This window comes from Protobothrops mucrosquamatus, unplaced genomic scaffold, assembly GCF_001527695.2.
Source record: "Protobothrops mucrosquamatus isolate PMUCROS unplaced genomic scaffold, P.Mucros_1.0 scaffold841, whole genome shotgun sequence".
Taxonomy (NCBI): domain Eukaryota; kingdom Metazoa; phylum Chordata; class Lepidosauria; order Squamata; family Viperidae; genus Protobothrops; species Protobothrops mucrosquamatus.
Window position 1 is genome coordinate 308,194 of NW_015387096.1, and position 21,948 is coordinate 330,141.

Here is a 21,948-nt window from a genome sequence, read left to right on the forward strand (position 1 = left end):
AACCAAACAAGGTTAGAAATAGCTATCTCAGTACTCCCTTAATTCTTTGTTAGCATTCCAAATTTTGAAAAAACATATATGATGTCGCAGTTAAGCGACTGCTGCCTGTGGATGGCTTTGGATTAAGCTGATGCAGGCAAAAGATTTCTCTCTCTGCCGTATTTAGGCTGACAGGGTGTTCAAATAAAAAAGCACTCATATATATATATATATATATCTTCAGGCTGGTGTCTTCAGCTTCGTGCTTCTGGGCGTAGTGTGTGTGATCGCAGCTGTTTCTTCCTTTTAACTGCCAGTGGGGCTTGAGCTGATTGGGTGGGAGCTTGGCTGTGTTCTGATTGGGTGGAGGTGTGTTCTGATTGGTTAAGGAGCTTGGCTGTGCTCTGATTGGATGGGGGGTTGGCTGTGATCTGATTGGCTGGGGGAGTGTTCTGTTTGGGTGGGGGCTTTGCTGTGCTCAGGCTAGTTTGAGTTGCAGGGGGATTTGAGATGGTGAGCTTCATTGCTGTTGTTTGGCTTCGTGTTCGTGGTCTTGCCACATCTTTATGGTTGGTGTCAGTTTGCTTCATGTATGGATTGGAGGGGTTTAAAGTGGCTAATGATGCAGCTGTGGACTGGCTTCTAGTTTGTGGTCGTGCCTCATCATCTGTGTGGGTTTGGGTTTGTTTTTTGCGTGGATTTGTGGTGGTGATATCCTGTGTGGTTTTCGTGAATGTGGGTCTGGTGTCATTCTTTGTGTTAGCGACTCGTTTGCCAATAAGGGCGGGTTTCCAAATGGCTGGTAGGCGGGAGGTATCATGAATAAACGAGATGATACATATATATATATATATATATATATATATATAAAGACTTGAATATATATATATATTCAAGTAGGGAACTGTTTTCCCATCAGGTTAAGTAAATGTCCCTGCAATTTGTGAGTGCTGGCTGCAGTAACCACCTTCTGGTTAAAAGTGATTACACAAATGACTTTCTTGGGGTAGGGTTTTTTTATACATACGATAAAGAATAACAGGGTTGGAAAGAATCTTAGAGGTCTTCTAGTCCAACCCTCTGCTCAAAGCATGACACTCTGTACCATTTCAGACAAATGGTACATTTCAGACTCTAGAAAGAGTACAGAGAAGAGCATCAAAGATGACTAGGGGACTGGAGGCTAAAACATATAAGGAAAGGCTGCTGGAATTGGGTATGTCTAGTTTAATGAAGAGAAGGACGAGGGGGGACATGATAGCAGTGTCCCAATATCTCAGGGGCTGCCACAAAGAAGAGGGAGTCAAGCTATTCTCCAAAGCACCTGGAGGCAGGACAAGAAGCAACGGATGGAAACTAATCAAGGAGAGAAGCAACCTAGAACTAAGGAGAAACCTCCTGACAATTAGAACAATTAACCAGTGGAACAACCTGCCTCCAGAAGTGGTGAATGCTCCAACACTGGAAGTTTTTAAGAAGAGACTGGACAGCCATTTGTCTGAAATGGTATAGAGTTTCCTGCCTGAGCAGGGGGTTGGACTAGATGACCTTCAAGGTCCCTTCCAATTTTACTACTACTACTACTACTACTACTACTATTATTAAATGGTTGTCCAATCTCTTCTTTAAAACTTCCAGTATTGGAGCACTCACAACTTTTGGAGGCAAACCATTCTACTGATGAATTGTTCTAAAAATTATGGTTCTATAATGATAACCTATAACACACATATATATATATGAGTCCTTAACTTTGTTTATAGGTATATACCATTCACAATTATTTCCAGAAATACTTTACTTGAAGTGGAACAATCTGATATGTGCTTTCTTTTCAATAATGTATTTTCAGTATATGAGCATTGTACATGCATGTACATGTGTATATATGCTTCTGTTTGTATAAAAAAAAGGTGAACAAAGGATGTGTTCCATATTAAATCTATGACACTCTGCTGGTGCATGAATTAATATTAGTTTTATGTTTATTTTTAACTGTCACTCTAAAACAAAAATGGAAAATGCTTAAAACGTAACTTAATGTCTCACAAAGAAGCACCCAGCCTTGGGGCTGGTTAGCATCCTGAAGGTCCTCCTGCCGCCTTTTAATTAATTTTCTAATATTAAACTTAAAATATCTTTGTCTCTTATACAGTATATAGTTTTTACATTTTAATATTTTACTTGTACGCATTTTATTTGTACCCATTTGTCCAGTGATTCTCTGTGAGGGAAAGGGGTAGTTTCTAAATTTGATAAATAAATGAATAAAATAAATATATATATGGCTGTACTCACTAAAAAGTGTATTTTAGGATTGCAGTTAGGTTTGTTCGAATTTCTCTTCATCTGTCTTAATGAGCTTTGTTATTTGTTAGGGATCTGATCCCAAATGCCCTTGGTTTAATTCAATATCCTGACAAGATCAATGTAAGGGAGAAATACATTGTAAAATTACATGACGAAGTAACTACATAGTTTGTTAAGTCCTTGTGTCAATGCTGCAAATACTGTATATTCTTGCTTTGACAAAATAAGCAGAACTGTCTGGTATTTTTAGAGTTAATTCAGATGATGGTGGGGCGGAGGAGAAAGATAGGACTGCAGGAGAGAACCTCTGCCCTTCCACCTGATAGGAGATGATATATGACAGCAAATTTAGGGAGGGAACATGCTAGTGAATTAATTGCTCAGGGGAAGAGAATTTCAGATTGTAACAATAAATTACTTTTAGGAAAATCAATGCCTGGAAGTTCTTTGAAGTGTTTCATTAGCCGGAACCATAACACCTTGTTTTTCTTATTTCCTCCAAATTATGGCAGGTATTCGAACCAGTCCATGTGTGAGGAAAGGATATTTAATCCTTTCCTTTCAGGCTCATCCTTTTCAAACTTTCCTCCCTTAATAATGATCACAGCCAGAAAAGATTAATATAGAGAATTCTCAATGGATTCTTGGAAGTAAAGGCATATAATTCAGTACATAAAAACATGCACAGAAAAGGTTTTCTGTATAGTTAAGAATGAAAAGTCTGAGCTTTGAAAGGAAAAGGATAAACAGCAAACAGTAGAAAGTGAAGATTAAGTGTTTTACAAATTCATACTTTTGTAGATATTGATCGACAGCACCTGCCATGATAACCATGGAATAAATTGGAAAATTGATGTGAACTGGAGAACTACATCTAATTAGCTTATTTATAAACAAAATATACTTCATTTGTTAGATACAATATGTTTGACCTTTTTAAGTTCCTATGGAAATCTAATGAGTTTAAAAAGTTCAAGACAAATTAAAGTAATACTGAAATAATAAAAGGAATTATACTGAAATCAGTCTTAAGTTAGATGTGCTATTACAGTACACACATCTAGAATTTTGATATGGAAAAAAATGTCTACTTACACTGTCCAGTCTTTTGGATAGCTCTTTCTTTTCTTTTTTCTTCTCTCTTAATTCATTTTCTAGATCCAATATTTTCAACTGAAAAGATCGCTCCTTAGAATTAATTTTTTCTAGTTCCTCTGTAAACTGTAAGAATTAAATATCTTAAGGTTCACTTGAATTACACAGCTTTTCAACTTCAACAGTAAACCGTTATGTTTCCATGAAGTCACTAACATGCTTGTCTGTTACAGAAATCCATATTTTAATAGAAAAGATGTATAGAAAAAACAGATTGAAATTATATATTTATGATTTTTTTATGTTAACCTTCAAGTATATTATGAATATTTTAGAAAAAAACTACCACTATTTTAAAATAATCACTCAACCAGAAATGATAGTATTTTTCTAATTTTGACTGCTGATTTCTTGGCGTAGTCTAAAATATTAAATTTCACTTTTGTTAATGCTATTATCTATATTTGAAACCAAGTATTCGCTGAACCCCTTTCTTCCACTTAGAGAAACTAATTGAAGTTTTTTTTCCCTAATGAGGAAGGTTGTGATCCAGAAGAGTTTTGGTTCAATCCTTGCTATTAAGTATATTATCTGAGAAAGAAAAGCTCCTGTTGTTGATATTCCAGCAACATCCCTTTTATACAATTTGACATTTTTTTACCCAATTAATAATTTCATCTTATGTCTCTCTGACTGCATTTTTGTATATTTTATTTGTTTATCAGGGTAAAAAATTTTTTTTCAAAAGGAGGATTTAAAATTTATTTTTCTCCATGCTGTTCTTTTCACGGATTGACTTAATATAGATAGATTTTCAGTAAATGTATTTTTAAATCCATTTTGCTCCATTTTTAAAAACCAAATTTCAGAGTAGTGGGAAATCCAAAAGATATTTATGTTACAATGGGCAATTAGTTTAGAGGAACAATTAGAATGGGCTTTGATCTAGGACTATTGCCCAGGAAAGAAAGAGGGCAGAAAGGAAGGAATTGAAAAGGTAATTCTTTTGCAATATAACAATTGTTATATTTGGGCCGACAGGGTGTTCAAAAAGCATTCATCCTCTTCCCCTGTCTCTTGTAGCTAACAAAGTGAGAAAGAGCCTGTGGCCTAGGGGCTAACACTTCTGCTTAACATGCAGACAGCCCAGGTTCGAATCTCAGCAAGGGTATGTCTGTCTGGCTGATGAAAACCTAATAAGGTCTGAAATAGCTATCCCAGTACTCCCTTAATTCTTTGTTAGCAATCTAAATTTTGAAAAACACATATGATATCGCAGTTAAGCGACTGCTGCCTGTGGATGGCTCTAGGTTGAGCTGATACAGGCAAAAGACTTCTCTCCCCCATATTTGGGCCGACAGGGTGTTCAAAAAGCATTCATCCTCTTCCCCTGTCTCTTGTAGCTAACAAAGTGAGAAAGAGCCTGTGGCCTAGGGGCTAAAACACTTCTGCTTAACATGTAGACAGCCCAGGTTCGAATCTCAGCAAGGTATGTCTGGCTGATGAAAACCTAATAAAGTCTGAAATAGCTATCCCAGTACTCCCTTAATTCTTTGTTAGCAATCTAAATTTTGAAAAACACATATGATGTCGCAGTTAAGCGACTGCTGCCTGTGGATGGCTCTAGGTTGAGCTGATACAGGCAAAAGACTTCTCTCCCCCATATTTGGGCCGACAGGGTGTTCAAAAAGCATTCACACACACACACACACACATATATATTCACCTCAAAAGGGTTTGAATTGGAAAGAATTATATATGGATCTTTGCAGTTATGCATATTTCACTAACAAAACATTCAGCCGTCAATATTAATTTTACCTGTTTCCTTCCATCTTCCAAAGCAGCTTCCAACTGTCTCGCTAAAGCATCATATTCAACAAGTTTCTGTTTGAAGTGCAGTTCAGTTTTCTGAAGGCTATCTTCTTGATTCACCAACTGATTTTCCAGTTCTTTGTTTTGCAATTCAATTTCTTCTAGCTTTCTTTTAAGTCAAATATGTAGACAGGAGTAAGAATACCACAGAGAAATAGGTATGAATAAGTAGCTTTGAAGAAAAGCAAGTATCACGCTTACCTTTTAACTCCCTCATATTTTAGCTGAATGTTGTAATTTTCCTCTTCCAAAGAAAGCTGTTTCAAAAAGTCATCACTATGATTTATCTGTTTAAAAAAGGGGATGCAAATAGTTAGCATATCCAACAAAGCTATATAGAAATGAAGTGCTGTGAAACTAGCTCTGTTCTATCCTTCGCTGCAATATTGGCAGATAAATCCACTGTAAATACAAAGTGCTCTGATTGTACTTTGCAAGAGTAATATACAGTAATCCAAAATTGTGAAAGATCTGAAGAAGCAGTTCGCCTTCTCCGAAGGGAGGATGCATGGAGAATGAGAAGCAATTCTTCCATGCTTCATCTGAAGAGCATCCTTCCACACGTAAGAGGAAGCAGCAAAGAGTTGTTCTCCATGTTTTCCAGTAAAATTGCTTTCCCATCTGCCCTTCAGACAAGAAAGTATGGACATCAGGATCAATTCATTAGATCCTGCTCTGGTTCTTGTCACCTTCTGAATTAAGCTGAACAATGGCAGGAAATGGACCTGTTTTCTATTATTTCAGTAAGTGTTCACCTAAGTCCATTGTTCTTGGGGCTTGGGACTGTTAAGCAGACATCTTTACATTGGCCTTGTTTTAAAACCTAAATATACTATTGTGCTTTTATGATGCCATTTTATTTCACTGCTCTGCTGTGTGATACTCACTCTTCAATGCTTTATTTACTGTGCCGATTAGTTTTGCAACTGTGAGAGCATTTGCTGGAAAGGGACTTATAAATATACGGAATAAACCAAAAAAACCCCAACCCTCTTGAATTTTAAAAGTTTTGTGTATTGCTATGCAACATGCAACTATATATTTGGCAATATGATGTTTGTTTGAGTAGTAACTTCTTACTGAAACCATTTCAATAAGAGAGAGAAAGATAATTTCAGGAAAAACTGAGATTTTGTTAATCACTGTATGTTGGGACTTTTTTTCAGACTGATAGCTGTTGAAAATTAATGGCTGCTGAATTAGGTATCTGGACGGAGGCAATGCTTGCGCTGAAAACTCTCAGCATAACCCACTTCGCAGGGTTGTTGAGGAGAAATAGGAGGGGGAAGAAGAATTAGATATGTCTGCCACCTTCAGTTAGTTGTAAAAAAATATAAAGGTGGGATAATAAAAATAATAATAAACAACGGCATTATTCTTCCACTTTATTATATGAGCTTTATTATTTCCTATCCCTCATGCCTATACAAAGAGTTCTCAAAATAGATAGCCATTATTTTATGTACCTCCATGCCTCCCTGTGACCCTCCTGATCCATGCCAGATACCCATAAATCCTCCAAGACCCATCCCTTCCCAATCCACGTTCCCATCCTTCCCCAATCGCACATTAAAGCCTCATCATTTAGGAAGAGAAATTCCAATTCCAACTGCCATTGTAAGTTGAGGACTACCTGTTTAATACTTTTAAAATGCTTAGCGCAGGAGTAGGCAACCTTGNGCGGACCTGACCTAGGGTGGATTTTATACTGGGTTTTTTAGGAATTTGGAAGACACAACTTTAAATTTGGTTTAATTCGGTTTTAAGGGGGGGATTGTATATATGCTTTGGTTTTAAATATGTTGTGCGCCGCCCTGAGTCCCGCCGGGAGAAGGGCGGCATATAAATTAAATTAAATAAATAAATAAATAAATAAATATTTAATCCTTTTCTTTCAGGCTCATCCTTTTCAAACTTTTGTCCTTTAATAATGATCACAGCCAGAAAAAATTAATTCTTGGAAGTAAAGGCATATAATTCAGTACATAAAAACATTCACAGAAAAGGTTTTCTGTATTGTTGAGAATGAAAAGTCTGAGCTTTGAAAGGAAAAGGATAGATAGCAAACAGTAGAAAGTGAAGATTAAGTGTTTTACAAATTCATACTTTTGTAGATATTGATCGACAGCACCTGCCATGATAACCATGGAATAAATTGGAAAATTGATGTGAACTGGAGAACTACATTTAATTAGCTTATTTATAAATAAAATATACTTCATTTGTTAGATACAATATGTTTGACCTTTTTAAGTTCCTATGGAAATCTAATGAGTTTAAAAAGTTCAAGACAAATTAAAGTAATACTGAAATAATAAAAAGAATTATACTGAAATCAGTCTTAAGTTAGATGTGCCTATGATATGGAAAAAAAATGTCTACTTACACTGTCCAGTCTTTTGGATAGCTTTTTCTTTTCTTTTTTCTTCTCTCTTAATTCATTTTCTAGATCCAATATTTTCAACTGAAAAGATCGCTCCTTAGAATTAATTTTTTCTAGTTCCTCTGTAAACTGTAAGAATTAAATATCTTAAGGTTCACTTGAATTACACAGCTTTTCAACTTCAACAGTAAACCGTTGTTTCCATGAGTAGTCACCAACATGCTTGCCTGTTACAGAAATCCATATTTTTAATAGAAAAGATGTATAAAAAAAACAGATTGAAATTATATATTTATGAGTTTATTATGTTAACCTTCAAGTATATTATGAATATTTTAGAAAAAAACTACCACCATTTTAAAATAATCACTCAACCAGAAATGATAGTATTTTTCTAATTTTGACTGCTGACTTCTTGGCTCAGTCTAAAATATTAAATTTCACTTTTGTTAACGCTATTATCTATCTTTGAAACCAAGTATTCGCTGAACCCCTTTCTTCCACTTAGAGAAACTAACTGAAGTTTTTTTTTTCCTAAGTGAGGAAGGTTGTGATCCAGAAGAGTTTTGGTTCAATTCTTGCTATTAAGTATATTATCTGAGAAAGAAAAGCTCCTGTTGCGGATATTCCAGCAAAATCCCTTTTATACAATTTGACTTTTTTTACCCAATTAATAATTTCATCTTATGTCTCTCTCTGACTGCATTTTTGTACATTCTATTTGTTTATCAGGGTGATTTTTTTTTCAAAAGGAGGATTTAAAATTAATTTTTCTCCATGCTGTTCTTTTCACGGATTGACTTAATATAGATAGATTTTCAGTAAATGTATTTTTAAATCCATTTTGCTCCATTTTTAAAAAACAAATTTCAGAGTAGTGGGAAATCCAAAAGATATTTATGTTACAATGGACGATTAGTTTAGAGGAACAATTAGAATGGGCTTTGATCTAGGACTATTGCACAGGAAGGAAAGAGGGCAGAAAGGAAGGAATTGAAAAGGTAATTCTTTTGCAATATAACAATTGTTCTGTGATTATTTATATAATTTTATACACACACACACACACACACACACACACACACACACACACACACACATATATATATATATATATATATATATATATATAGTATAAAATAGATAAAAACTCACGATCACCAGGAGAGTAAAAAAGTTTAAAACTTTAATTTAAAACCAAGCTTTCGCTGGGAGCTCCCAGCATCATCAGGGTTAGCAAGCCAGTCTATGGGTGTGCCTTAAGTAAGGTTGTTTGACATCTGCGCCCGGCTCCTANGTGACCCTCCTGATCCATGCCAGATACCCATAAATCCTCCAAGACCCATCCCTTCCCAATCCACGTTCCCATCCTTCCCCAATCGCACATTAAAGCCTCATCATTTAGGAAGAGAAATTCCAATTCCAACTGCCATTGTAAGTTGAGGACTACCTGTTTAATACTTTTAAAATGCTTAGCGCAGGAGTAGGCAACCTTGGCTCTTTTATGACTCGTGGACTTCAACTCCCAGAATTCCTGAGCCAGCCACGCTGAGGGGAAAGGGAGAGGTTTCCAAGCTGAGCCATGCTGGCTCAGGAATTCTGGGAGTTGAAGTCCACGAGTCATAAAAGAGCCAAGGTTGCCTACCCCTGGCCTAGTGGAATGCAACGTTTTTGTTTAATTGTTACTACTGAAAAAACACTCATTGGTGCCCCAACTACCTTTCCTACCTGGGAGAAACTAATTCCCGAATAATACTGTATGCCCAAGTGCCCACTTTGAAATGAGTCTGATAGAACACCTATTTTAAAAACAACAGAAAAGAACAATTTGGAGCATTAATTCCTTGAAAAACTGGAGTCAGCTTAAAGGAAAAAAACCTCCCTCATTTTTTTTTAAAGTTGATGATAGCTAATGTTCGTGATGATAGCCAAGTTGTCAATTTTTAAAAAAATGTTTTCCGGTGCTGGTTTAAATATCAAGCAGGAAAGTTTTATTCTCGAAGCACCTGAGCCTGCAGCTCCCTAATGGCTTTGGATTTTTCTACGCAGCTCTTTTGCCAGGAGAGGAGGCTTTCCTGATCCTTCTGCAGTTTCTCTTCAGCTGCTTTCTGTAAGCCACGGGCATATTCTACCTCCTTCTGGCGAGCCTCCGTTTGGCTCTTCATCTGCGTAATGGCATCGGGGGTGGAGGAAAAAAAACACAGAGTTCAGTCACTTTGTTCACCTTCCTGCAGTCAAACCACAAACCACAGAATGGAACACAAAGAATATACATCATAGATTGGAACCACGTACCACATCCCTTTCTAAATCTCTGCCTTCTGTTGTAGTTCTGCTGTCGTTCATGACCATTTCGTATCTTATTCTCAGTTGCTCGGCTTCCATTTCTAGTTTTGCCACCTAGGACAATATTTTATTTATTGTATGTTATAGATAGATAGATAGATAGATAGATAGATTAGATAGATAGATAGATAGATAGATAGATAGATAGATAGATAGATAGATAGATAGATAGATAGATAGATGATAGATAGATAGATAGATAGATAGATAGATAGATAGATAGATAGATAGATAGATAGATAGATAGATAGATTAAATAGACACAGCAACATTATTTGGACTGGATTTAGGATGGTGTCAGTCAATCAACTAGCATACTTGACACCCAGAGTGGATCATTCTTTAGCATCCCCTTCTTTTGTTATTAAAGCCTATTTGGTGTAGTGCAGGGTTCCCCAACCCCAGTCCGTGGACCAGTACCGGGCCACAACCGGTCCTCACAAACAAGCAAAGCCCCATCCGCGGGATGCAGGCAGCACACAAAACCATGCACCTTCTGGTCTGTGGAAAAACCTTTCTCCACAGAACCAGTCCCCGGTGCCCGAAAGGTTGGGGACCTCTGGTGTAGTGGTTAAAGAATCAGACTAGAATACATGAAGTTGTGAGTACTAGCCTCACCTTAGCCACAAAACCAGCTGAGTGATATTGGCTTGTCACTTTTCTCAACTACAGGAAGAAGGAATTGACAAGCTACTTCCAAAAAATGTCTGTTGATTGCCAGGGGAGGAACAGTGAACTAGACATCTCCAAAGTATTGTAGATGACAGTGCAGCAAAGAACAATAAGCACGGTTCAACTGAATCTTTCTGGACACTGAGATTGTCTACTTGACAGGAGATGGCTGCTCTTAAGCACCAAGAGACGAAGGAAGCCATCAAAAGCTCTCAACAGATGGAGACTTTAAGGACACCAGGTTTGTCTAATCTCACTTTTTAAACCCTTTGGATTTACAATTATTTTAAACTTAAAAGAGCTCTTCCATACAACAAATTTAAAAAACTACCTGGTGAATAAAATCTTCATCCCGGAACAGGAGAAAAGTTAACTAACAGCTTAAAGAATTTAAAAATAAATGGCAAAAATCTACGTAAAAATTTAACTGAAATAAAGTGTGTTTTTCTATGTTATGCATAGCTCCAATAGATGTAAGGGTCCAAACCAGAAGCCCCTAAAGTGGTCAGTACTGATCCCTAAAGGTTACTGTTATTATTATTTTTCATAGCGCTATTTGTGAAAGTCATATTTATTAAATAAAATGCATGTTTTGAGTTTGTTGAAAAATCTGAAACTTTATGAAGAAGTTTATGTGCTGAAGAATCCTGCTTTAAAACTGAGGCAGGATTGCTAGAATAATAAGGAAAGCATACCTTCAACTCATATTGTGTATAAGGAGAAAGTATTGTCCAAATTAGGCTCATGGCAAACTTACCTCAGTTTTATACTCTTCAATCAGTTCTTCTTGCTGATGCACTTGTTCATGTAAATTTTCAAGTTCAGCTTCTGCAGAAATAAAATTTTCTTCCAGATCGGCTAGGGATGCCTACAATTAAGAGTATAATTTGTATAAGCACTGGTCCTGAAAAACGTAATGGCTGAAAAAAACATTTGTAATGTTTAAATGTAGGATACATAACATTCAATATTATAAGCTCGAAGCTTAGATTTATTTCTGAATGTCCACTATTAGACTGAGAATCCTTCTTAATATACATTTTGAGAACTAGAATGAACTTTGAAAGCTCTCCATCCAAAAGGAAGATTATTCTGAATAAAGGCTTCACCTTCACACAGAAGGATTAGGCAGAAAAAAAACCTGCCTATTCCCATTACTATACTTGCAGCAGATCAAAACAGCCCTCTAAAGTTAAAAACAAATTATTTAAGGAAAAAACTCCTGGAATTTCATTGAGGAAGTTGTTCTGAGTAAAGCTGAACTATAAATAAAATTTTAGATAACTTGCCTTTAGTTTTGAATTTTCTGTAGAAATCTTTTTATTTTCAGAAGCAACAAAATTAATCTTTTGGATAATCTTGTCTGTTGACTTTCTTCCATCATCTTCTATTCTGTTTAGATCCATTACAAGGTCCATGGTCTGCCTTTAAAGTTTGAAATACAACTTCTTTAGCAATTAATATGTGTAATACTATTTAATTATAAATGCACTGCAATAATTATAGCTTCTTTAGTTTAAGTATAATCTCTATTAGCAACTTTTTAGATGTTTAAATATATATCTTTATATACAGAAAACTATGTTTCAATAAGTAAAATCTACTTATTCTAACTACGATATTAAAAAGAAAGACATAATTAAATTAATTACTTGATTCGGAATTTAAGATTTATTCAAGAGTAGCAACGTTTTATCTTATGTCCATCTATTTTGTGGTAAGTTGTGCTGCATTTCATGGAGTTCCTTCTCCAATGTGCATACAAAAGCAGTCAAGTTAATAAAAACTGTAGTGCCGCCCAGTTTGTATGGCCCCAAAACACTGCATTATAAAACTGCAGTACAAAAGAGGTGTATGATTTTATCTATGCTAATCCTGGTAACTAATCAGGTTAATTATGATATATTTGACTGTTTATCACACTCAGTAAGTTCCATACATGTCACTATCCACTTACTGCAACAGTTGGAAATTTTTACAGCCTCCAGAAACTCAAGTGCTCTTTGTTATAGACATTATAGTAGAGACATGTTTGACTATGGTAGAAAAAAAAGTGTCTGACAGTACCTTTTCCATTAAGTTTAATAAGGTTTGAGCTGCAGCTGACTTCATCAGTGTTTGTAGTTTGATGGAAAAATAATTAATCCCTTACAGAAGAATTAACTCATTGCACTTAGTAGCTTTCCTCTCTGCAATTGCAAGGAAGTGGAAATGGTCTTCTCTACTACCAGCATGGAAATGCATGTAAATTATTTTCCGTGAAGCATACTAATGATGGAAAGATTTGGCAAACACCCTATTGTATTGGCTATAGAAGAAATGCTGCAAAGAATCAGCTGAAAATAGAAAATTATTCTGTCTCTCTTCACCAACTTCTTTCAATATTGGCCATGGTCAAAGAGAAACCTCTTCTTTCAATAGCCACTATGGAAACCAAACAATCGGACAGAAGAGACGTTCAACCTATCCTTTATCTAAAGCAGAGGTCATCAACTTTCTGGGCACTAGAGACCGGTTACATGGAGAGAGGGTTTTTTGCGGACTGGAGGGGGCGTGGTTTTGTGTGCTGCCTGCATCCCGCAGATGGGGCTTTGCTTGTTTGTACGGCCCAGTTGCTGGCATAACGCGGTCCAGTACTGGTCCATGGACCGGGGGTTGGGGACCCCTGCTCTAAAGGCCTGTTCATTTGCCTACAGTCACCAATGGTGACCAAGTTAGTATTTATATCCCAAATGTATTTCTTGCAAATGAACCACAGTAGGAACAAATCTACCATAACAAAAGCAGGATAGGAGGTAACTAAATGATAATGCTTTTGTATCTTCTTCTCAGTTTCTTTTTTTAAAAATCTAATAGATAGGCAGTGTAATTGTTGCCCCACTAAAAAGACTAACATAGACATTTCCAAACTAATTGACTGCTTAGGAAAAATGACTGCAACTCAATGACCCAGAGTAAGTCTGTTTTATTGCTAAAGACCATAAAAACCACAAGAAAATGACTGAAATCCAAAAACCTCTCTATTGTAAAGTTGGGGCTTGTTATTTATTTAGTTCTTTATATTTTATTGATTCCTATCAAATGTCCAAGCAAAATATCCTAAGCAGAATGGAAATTATAAACATGACACAAATGACATGAAAAATGAAAACAGGCTGTTATACCCTTTAAAAATGGGAATTATTTAGCCACAGGCATTTACTTACTTTTTTAGTGTTTCAACCTGGACCTCTAACTTGGTTTTTTCCTCTATTATAATCTTGTGATGACTTTTCCAGATATTAGAAGCTGAAAATGCCTCAGACAATTGGATTTCCTGGAGAGAGTACAAAATTTAAACTTTGTATTATAAGGACCCCATTTTCAAATTCTATAAGCTCAGGAGAATTTTTTTTTCTTCAAAGCAGTTTTTGAAAATATTTGCAGTCGAACAAGAGTAACTTTTGAAACCTCATCATAAATACATCACTTAAAAAGTAAAAAAAAAAACCCTGTAAAACATTGTAACTGTAAAATAACCTAACAGCAGAATTTTCCAAAATACTAGGGATGTTTTTCCTCAATGAACAATATTAATGTTTTGTTCAGAAACATATTATTTTAAGGAAAGACAAAAAAATGACCACAACCTTTAACTGTTACCTCAGATAATTTCTACTTCATTATCCACCAAACGTTTACAGGCAAGAATAAGACAAGGTTGCTCAGAAATATTTCTATTTCAACTGCCTTAAAAGCCTGACTGGCAAATGCAAATGAGATTGCTATCAACAAGAAACCCAGTGAGATCATTATTAGAATTGTAAGCTTTTTTTTTTTTTTTTAAACCGATTGGAACCTGGAAAGTATTTTGCATTAGAACTGTCTTCACCAGTTGCCACAGGTAACTGGAAGTTCCGTTTAGCAGACATGTCAAACTTGCGACGTCATGTGACGTCGCAAGACGTATCGGGACAGTTTTGCCATTGCCGGCAATGGGGTGGGCGTGGCTTCCGGATGACGCATCCGGCCCATGGGCCGGCAGTTTGACACCCCTGGTTTAGAGGAATGAATTAGCTGAAAGAGAAGCAATGCTTTACTCCACTCTTCCTCCTTTTCTAGAATCAAACTGAGCAGATTACTGAAAAAATCCTTCTTTCTGGGTGAAGGGTAGAAATCCAGGGATTGCTAGTAGAACAAAGCTCCTAGTTCCTTATCTTCCATGCTAGAAACTTTTGTATGCTTATTTACAACTTGCAGTAAAATATTGCGGGCAACAAACACACACAAACACACCTATTCCAAACAATAGTTAAAGAAAGCCTGTTGTTAAAACACACACATAGTACAGCTACAATATTTACCTAGCACTGATGATGTTACCTAATTTGGATAATACAAGGAAACGCCAAGCTCAGAGAGCACCAAGGACTTCTCATTTCAACCCTGAGCTACAAATATTCTCCTTTATCAGTACCACCATATTCAATTAGATGGCTTTACAAACAGCGCACAACATTCAGCTATGTTAGCTAAATTGAAAACAAACGACTTTTTCAAGCCATAGATGGAAGAAACAAACACAAGCACTTTGAAACTTGTGCTAGCATAACATCTCTTTGCTTCTTGTTAAAGTAAACAAGTCTTCTTTCAGTGCCCCTACACAAGCCTGAAAAAAGAGTTGCATTAATATATGTGTTTCATTAAATATGTTTTAATTATGCAGTTCATTAAAGCAGCACCCGTCTTCTTTCTGCCTCCCATGGAAGCCCGTCAAAATTAATTTTTTCCTGAAAATCTAAAAATTTTCCCAATCTTTCTCAAAATGTGCAAGTCTTATAAAGTAGCTCAGGGAAACCAAAAACAACATAGGTGAGAAGGCAGTCCAGTGGACCAAACAGCACCATGGCATATACTGTAGTATCCACAGTCTGTTTATTCAAAATTAGACTGAATTTATTTTTTTTCTAGCCATTTAGCCGAACATTACCTGAATGCATTTATGAATTTCTTTGAATAAAACCTGCTAATTTTTTCATACAATTCCCAACTATGTATGTGCACTGTATATGTAAGGCCCCTATTATGTATCCAATACCCCTATTATGTATTTCATCATAAAATGTAAATATGCATGTTTGTATATGAAATTGAAATTTCTATCTATTAAATCACTACCAATTATTAGTTTCCTTTCAGGAAGGTATCAGCAATATTTTTTAACCAGCAGGCATATCTGGAATTCTGAAGGAGTATTGAGGGCACTCTCATAAGGTAGTTAATATGGAGCTATCGGCAGCCCTATCACCCCTTCTATCCACTTACCCCAACTTCTGTTATTACTAACCTTCTCCTTAAGTTCAGAAATCAAGTTTTCGACAGCCACTTTCATGTGTTCAGCTCTTTGTTTCTGAACAACAGCTGCTCTTTTCAGGGCGTTCCTCCTTTCCACTTTTCTTTTCTTTTCAGCCAAAATTTGCTGCTTATATTCACCAACTTGTCTCTTCCATGCAGCAATATTCTTTTCCATTGTCTGCAACAAATTTTTTAAAATATATTCTGAGTACAGCAAAATTAATGTGAATTTTGGCTAGATGAAGGAATTGATTGAATGTTCTAAATATCCTGCCTCTATTGTCTTTATAAATAACTCAAGATGATGAGCATATCTAACACTCCTTCCTTCTATTTTTCCCCACAAGAACCCTGTGAGATGAGTTGGGCTGAGAAAGTGACTAAATGTGAGTAAGTTCTGTTACTGGATCAAGGCTATTGAAAATGTACAATATGTGATAAAAGTATTTTGAATATCTAGCTGACATAATAAGTACTGAAAATATGAACTAATGGAGGCTACCTGACTCATGCGTACATTGTCAACTCTATATTCAAGGATAAACAGCAAGCCTGAGAAAGGAAGGAAATATTCTGCTACTGCTCTCTGGAAGAATATTATTTGTCTTGTACACAATCAAAAGTCATGCAATTTGTTAATAGTGTAAATCCCATCCACATCTACTCAGAAATAAAGTCCTTTTTTGCATTCAAAGGGGATTACTTCCAAGTACACTGTTATATACCCTAATCTTTAATTTATTGATAACCCTATAAACAAGGATAATAGGTTTTTGTATCCAGTACTAGAAAGGGAGTCATTCTGATCAGCTCAAATCAGTTTGGTTTATGTTCTTTGTGGAACATAAAAACAACACAAAACTACTGAAAACTGTTCGAAGCAAAACACATATATTTGATCCAGATTATGAAATGAAACTGGCCAAGGAAAGAAGGAGAAAGTTGGAAAAATGTGAGTAGGTCCAGTGTAATATGCCACACTGGTATAGTTGTAGTGGCAACGGAACGGAAGCAGGGGATAGAAGAAAGAGAAGGCACTAGTAAGATCACAGGGGAGGGGAGGAGAGGAGAGGCTGCAAATTTCATTTCTGCTGAACCATGGCCTAACTGGAACACCACAGCTTATTTCAGATTTTAAAAAACCCTACCTAGTCTAAAAGGCTTTTTACAAGTTTCTCAAGTATAGAATCCACTAGGTAACCAATAGTCATGGTATATTTCAATTAAAGTAGTGTTTCTATGTGCAGAGGACAACAACATTGTCTTTTAAAAGACAATATACAAGTATAATCATTTTATGCAACAGCATCAAGCAACAAATCAAGTGGAGGAGTGCAAAAATGTTATTTTAACTGGATCAGACAGTCTAAAGAGGTTGCTTGGAGAAATATTTTAAGCTACTGTTCCAATATAAACTTTCCAGTCCTACATTTTCATTTCTGTAGCCACCAAGGCAGGTTAGAGCAGGTCTGTGTAAGTTGAAGCCTGCTAAGTCAAATGCAGCCCACCTGTAGTGTATGATAACCTTCCAAAAATGCCCCCCCCCCAAAAAAAAGTCTTGTTTTGCACCTGCCTGGAAATACATGGAAGGAAATTGTGAATGATTCATATATTAAAATACAAGCAGGTTAGTTGAGCATAAATGGATCTCCATTTGCCCAGTGTACTGACAAATGTCAGTAAGAAACCATATATAATATATATCATTGTTCTTCCTGCTACCACTAGATGTCACCATTACAACTCTGTAATTTCAACAAAAAAACTCCAACCTAGTCATAAAACAACTTTACGGCTAGAATGTTCACATTATTTACAACATCTGTCAATTATGGTTACACTTAAGAATATACTCTTTTACAATGTAAATTAAAAATAAACGATGTGGTTATTTTCAATTTTTCTAAAAAAAATTCCTAAATGTAAATACAAAGAAAAAATACAAATTTAAATGTAATTTTTAATGAAATATGTCAGAGATCACAAAGAAATCAAATTTTCAGAATTTCTTCCATTTAGTCATGAGATGGATTCTAATTTTTTTTCTTCAGAAAATTCATTTAAATCCCTTGTTTGGAATCTGAACTTGATTATTGGCATTCAGAAACTATGACATTTAACAATTTTCTGTCTCCAAGACAAACATGCCTTTTCAAATCTTCGATTGAATTAAACAGATCTATTAGCAGATATTGGAAAATTTGTATGTGCCCGTCTAAATAGGCAAGTTTTTTTAAAAAAGAGCAGCCCATTCACTTTTATTTTTGATAAATGTTTACATAACTAGTTTTTAATAACTATAATTACTTTCTCAACTCAAAGATGTTCACCTGTTTATTGAGGAAACAAAAATTATAAAAACTAACCTGAAATTTTGCTCTTAGTTGATTATTTTCTTCCTCTTTTTTATCTACCTGAGACTGTAGATGAGTTTGTATTGCTTGTATTACCTCAGAATGGCGGTATGTTTTTTGTACATTAGCCTAAAATATAAAAGAAAAGCCCAAATAAATTTCAAAAAGCTATATAAAAGCAAAAAAAATTTTTTTTAAAGCACTGAGTTACTAATAGCTGCATCTGACATGATCATTACAAAATATGCTGAAATTTTAATTTACTGTAAATGTGCTCCTAATTCTTGTACTAATCCATCTTAAATATTTATACTGCACTCAGAACTATGAAAAACAAAGCAAGTATTTCAACTATTTGAAACTAGAAATGTTTTAATTTACAGACTATATATATTTTTTAAAAGACAAAAAATTATGTTTTTTAAAATGTAGAAATAGATAATGCAGATTACAACCAAATAGAAACAGTCAAATATAGGCAAATATATAACAAATTAAAATACGTGATTAATATATTATAACACATCATTAATATTCTATATTGTGAGAGTTCTTATCCTTTTAAGCATGTCTCTATTAAACTTTAAAGGTATTTGATTAACAGAAAGGGAGTTATTAAAAAGGGAGAGAGATTATGGACGATAAACAATGCCTTAAGAGAATTCTAAGAATTATATGTAGATTATACAATATGACAAATCAATATATATAAGTCAAACTCCAAATTTTATGTATAAAATTGTAATCTAGAAATGGTTTCCTAATAGAATTGAATTCTACATCAAATTTATTTTTTTAGATTAGATTAGATTAGATTAGATTAGATTAGATAACCTTTATTGTCATTTTTTCCCCTGTGGGCACAACGGCACACATTAAAAATGAAATTTAGTTGCTTGCTCTCAAGTGTTACTTACTTACATAACACACATTTAAAATATACTATATACAACATATGTATAGACCTATACCCTTACATATAAGTTACATATAAATATTAATCACTGTCCATCTTGAGTACATAACGGAAGGAGGAAGCTTTAGAGTTCACAAGGTTAATAGTGTATGGAACAAAATTGTGACTGAATCTGGATGTTCTGCTTTGGATACCACGGAGCCTCTTCCCAGAAGATAACCAGGAAAACAGGTCGTGAAGAGGATGGGTAGTGTCCCAGATAATCTTACAGACCCTGCTTAACCAACGCTTATGTTCTACCTCCTGGATGGGAGGGAACTGCTAATTATCTTTTCATCACTCTCTGCACCGCCTTCCTGTCTGAAGCAGTGATGCTTCTAAACTAGACTGTGATGTGTATGACAGGATGCTCTTAGTTGTCCCTCTGTAGAAAGTGGTAAGGACAGGGGAAGGAAGATGTGTTTTTCTCATGTGACACAGAAAATGCAGGCGCCGCTGTGCCCGCTTCACCAATGTCTCACTGTTGAGCGACCAAGCCAGCCTACCTGTTAACTGCATACCCAGGAATTTGATGGTGGTAACCATCTCCCCAGGTGAATCATTAATGAACAGAGGAGTGTGGCTGTGCCTGCCTTTTCTGAAATCAACAATGATCTCTTTGGTTTTTCCAGTATTTAAAACTAGGCTGTTTTCCTTACACCAGTTCACCAAACTCTCAACCTCCTCGAGGTAAGCACTCTAAACTTAACATAAAGTTATTCCAGACAATTTAGTTAGCTGCTCTTCCACAGGGGATGGAAGATCTTTTTCAACAAAAAACATAGAAATCCCTTGTAGCCATCAACACACACAATGCCAAATCAGTGTGAATGAATCTGTGGGTTAATGAAATATAATAAAATATCTCAGGATGAAACAGGATTATGAGTTTCAAAATGTGTTTCTTTCTGTGATGATTTTCTAGTCTTGTTGAACTTTACTATGTTACCACCCTATCTAGAAACAGGGTGAAACCTTTTCTAAATTACTGTTTTATTTTCTCTGAACACCCTACTTTTTCCAGCAATAAATGGCTTTATACTTTTTCCAGTCACTTTTGGTTGAAAGGTTTCACCCTCATCTTCCACGGTGCATTGGTGGAGTTTTTCTTTCAGAAGGGGAGAAAAAAAAGCACAGGGAAAAGTATGACTTCAGGAAAAGAAAAATAATAATTAAGAAGGAAAGAAATCTTCCTTGTTTCAAGCTTTTTATTTGCAATACAGGAGTCATATCTGCTAGCAATTGTAGCGTTTATGATAAAGATGGCTTGAAAATGCATGGTAAACTTTTACGCGACTGAAAGGGAATTTTTACTTCTTTGACGTAGTCAATAAACCATTTCACAACTAATGTGCACTTTCTGAAATGGACAGAAGCCCTAGAGGTAACATAATGTGGAAAATTCCAGAAACTGTTGCTAAATAAAAAAAAAAATATTTTATGAATTTACTCCATTTTTACTTCCAAATGAATTCTCAAAGCAGCTAGTAATGATTTTTGAAAATAAATGCAAGAGCAAAGAAATAAAAGGCTGTTTGAAACTGTAATAAAAACATCACAAGAAATGAGTAAAAATGTAGAAAAAAATTACGTCATTTGTTTAAAAGAATTAAATCAGCATAAATTCTTACTCAATAAATTTTAAATAAATAATGGATAGATAATAAAAATATGGCAGCATATTTATTCAAATATTCAGTTCAGTTTAGTTTATTTCCAGATACGGGATTGAAGTTTAAAACAGGCAAATACATCCTGAAGCCCAAAGATTCCAAAAGCAATGGGATTATCATATAACCTTATAGCCAGGCACATCTTGTTATGAATATAAAAGTTAAAAAAAAAAAAGTATGCCTTGGAGAAAAATGTTCACTTACTTTTTCTTGCTGAAGCTGAGCTGAAAGCTCTAAAATATGCTTCTCTTTTTGAATCACTTCATTTCTGAGGCTCTTCAGACATAAGGAAGAAAGACCCAGTATCAGGAAACGTTTATGAGATTGCTCTTTTTAGGTGAATTCTATCCTTACTAATAAGTAGAATGTCCAGGGCTCATTCGCATAGCAAATGGTCAATATTTATTACACAAGCAAGCTTGGTTTTCCCCCTCTCCTGCCAAGTACTAAAATGAGCCAGTTTACTGTAGTGGTTTAGGCACCAGATTAGAAACCAGGAGACCATTCGGGATGAAGTCAGCTAAGTGACCTTGGGCCAACCACTCTTTCTCAGCCCTAGGAAGGAGGCAATGGCAAACCACTTCTAAAAAACCTGCAGGCATTTGTGCAGGCAGTTATCAGGACTCAAAAGTATGTGTGCATGCCTGCGAGCACACGCACACACACACTATTGAAAAGATAACAGATGTCAAGTGAACTCTATCAACGTCCATCAAAAGAACAAAAGATGGTGGCTACTATAATGCAGCTGAAGACCTATTTTCATGCATAAACCCAAGAAGGGGTGGGGTTTCAAAGATACAGCTGCAGCTGCCATCTTGCCTCTTCTGTTATCTGGCACCCATGGATATTTTTGTTTAAAACATAATCTGATAATTTAACTGGTTCCCCATCCAACATTTTTCCTACATGCAATGACAGATATCTTTCCAAAACCAATTTAGGTTTAAGCTATTAACACCCATTAGATAT

The 21,948-nt window shown here is 35.5% G+C and overlaps 1 protein-coding gene across 1 annotated transcript in view; it reads right to left on the reverse strand.

Moving 5' to 3' along the window:
• Window positions 1-21,948, reverse strand: part of ODF2L (outer dense fiber of sperm tails 2 like) — a 35,410-nt gene that overhangs the window by 1,760 nt on the left and 11,702 nt on the right. Inside the window, exons 7-17 of the mRNA XM_029284690.1 lie at window positions 21,181-21,252; window positions 18,361-18,477; window positions 15,987-16,172; window positions 13,867-13,976; window positions 11,950-12,085; window positions 11,418-11,528; window positions 9,938-10,042; window positions 9,649-9,807; window positions 5,461-5,546; window positions 5,206-5,368; window positions 3,385-3,510 (exon numbers count right to left, since the gene is read on the reverse strand). Of these exons, the coding sequence (XP_029140523.1) occupies window positions 3,385-3,510; window positions 5,206-5,368; window positions 5,461-5,546; window positions 9,649-9,807; window positions 9,938-10,042; window positions 11,418-11,528; window positions 11,950-12,085; window positions 13,867-13,976; window positions 15,987-16,172; window positions 18,361-18,477; window positions 21,181-21,252 (1,371 nt within the window). The remainder of the gene's footprint in view (window positions 1-3,384; window positions 3,511-5,205; window positions 5,369-5,460; window positions 5,547-9,648; window positions 9,808-9,937; window positions 10,043-11,417; window positions 11,529-11,949; window positions 12,086-13,866; window positions 13,977-15,986; window positions 16,173-18,360; window positions 18,478-21,180; window positions 21,253-21,948) is intronic.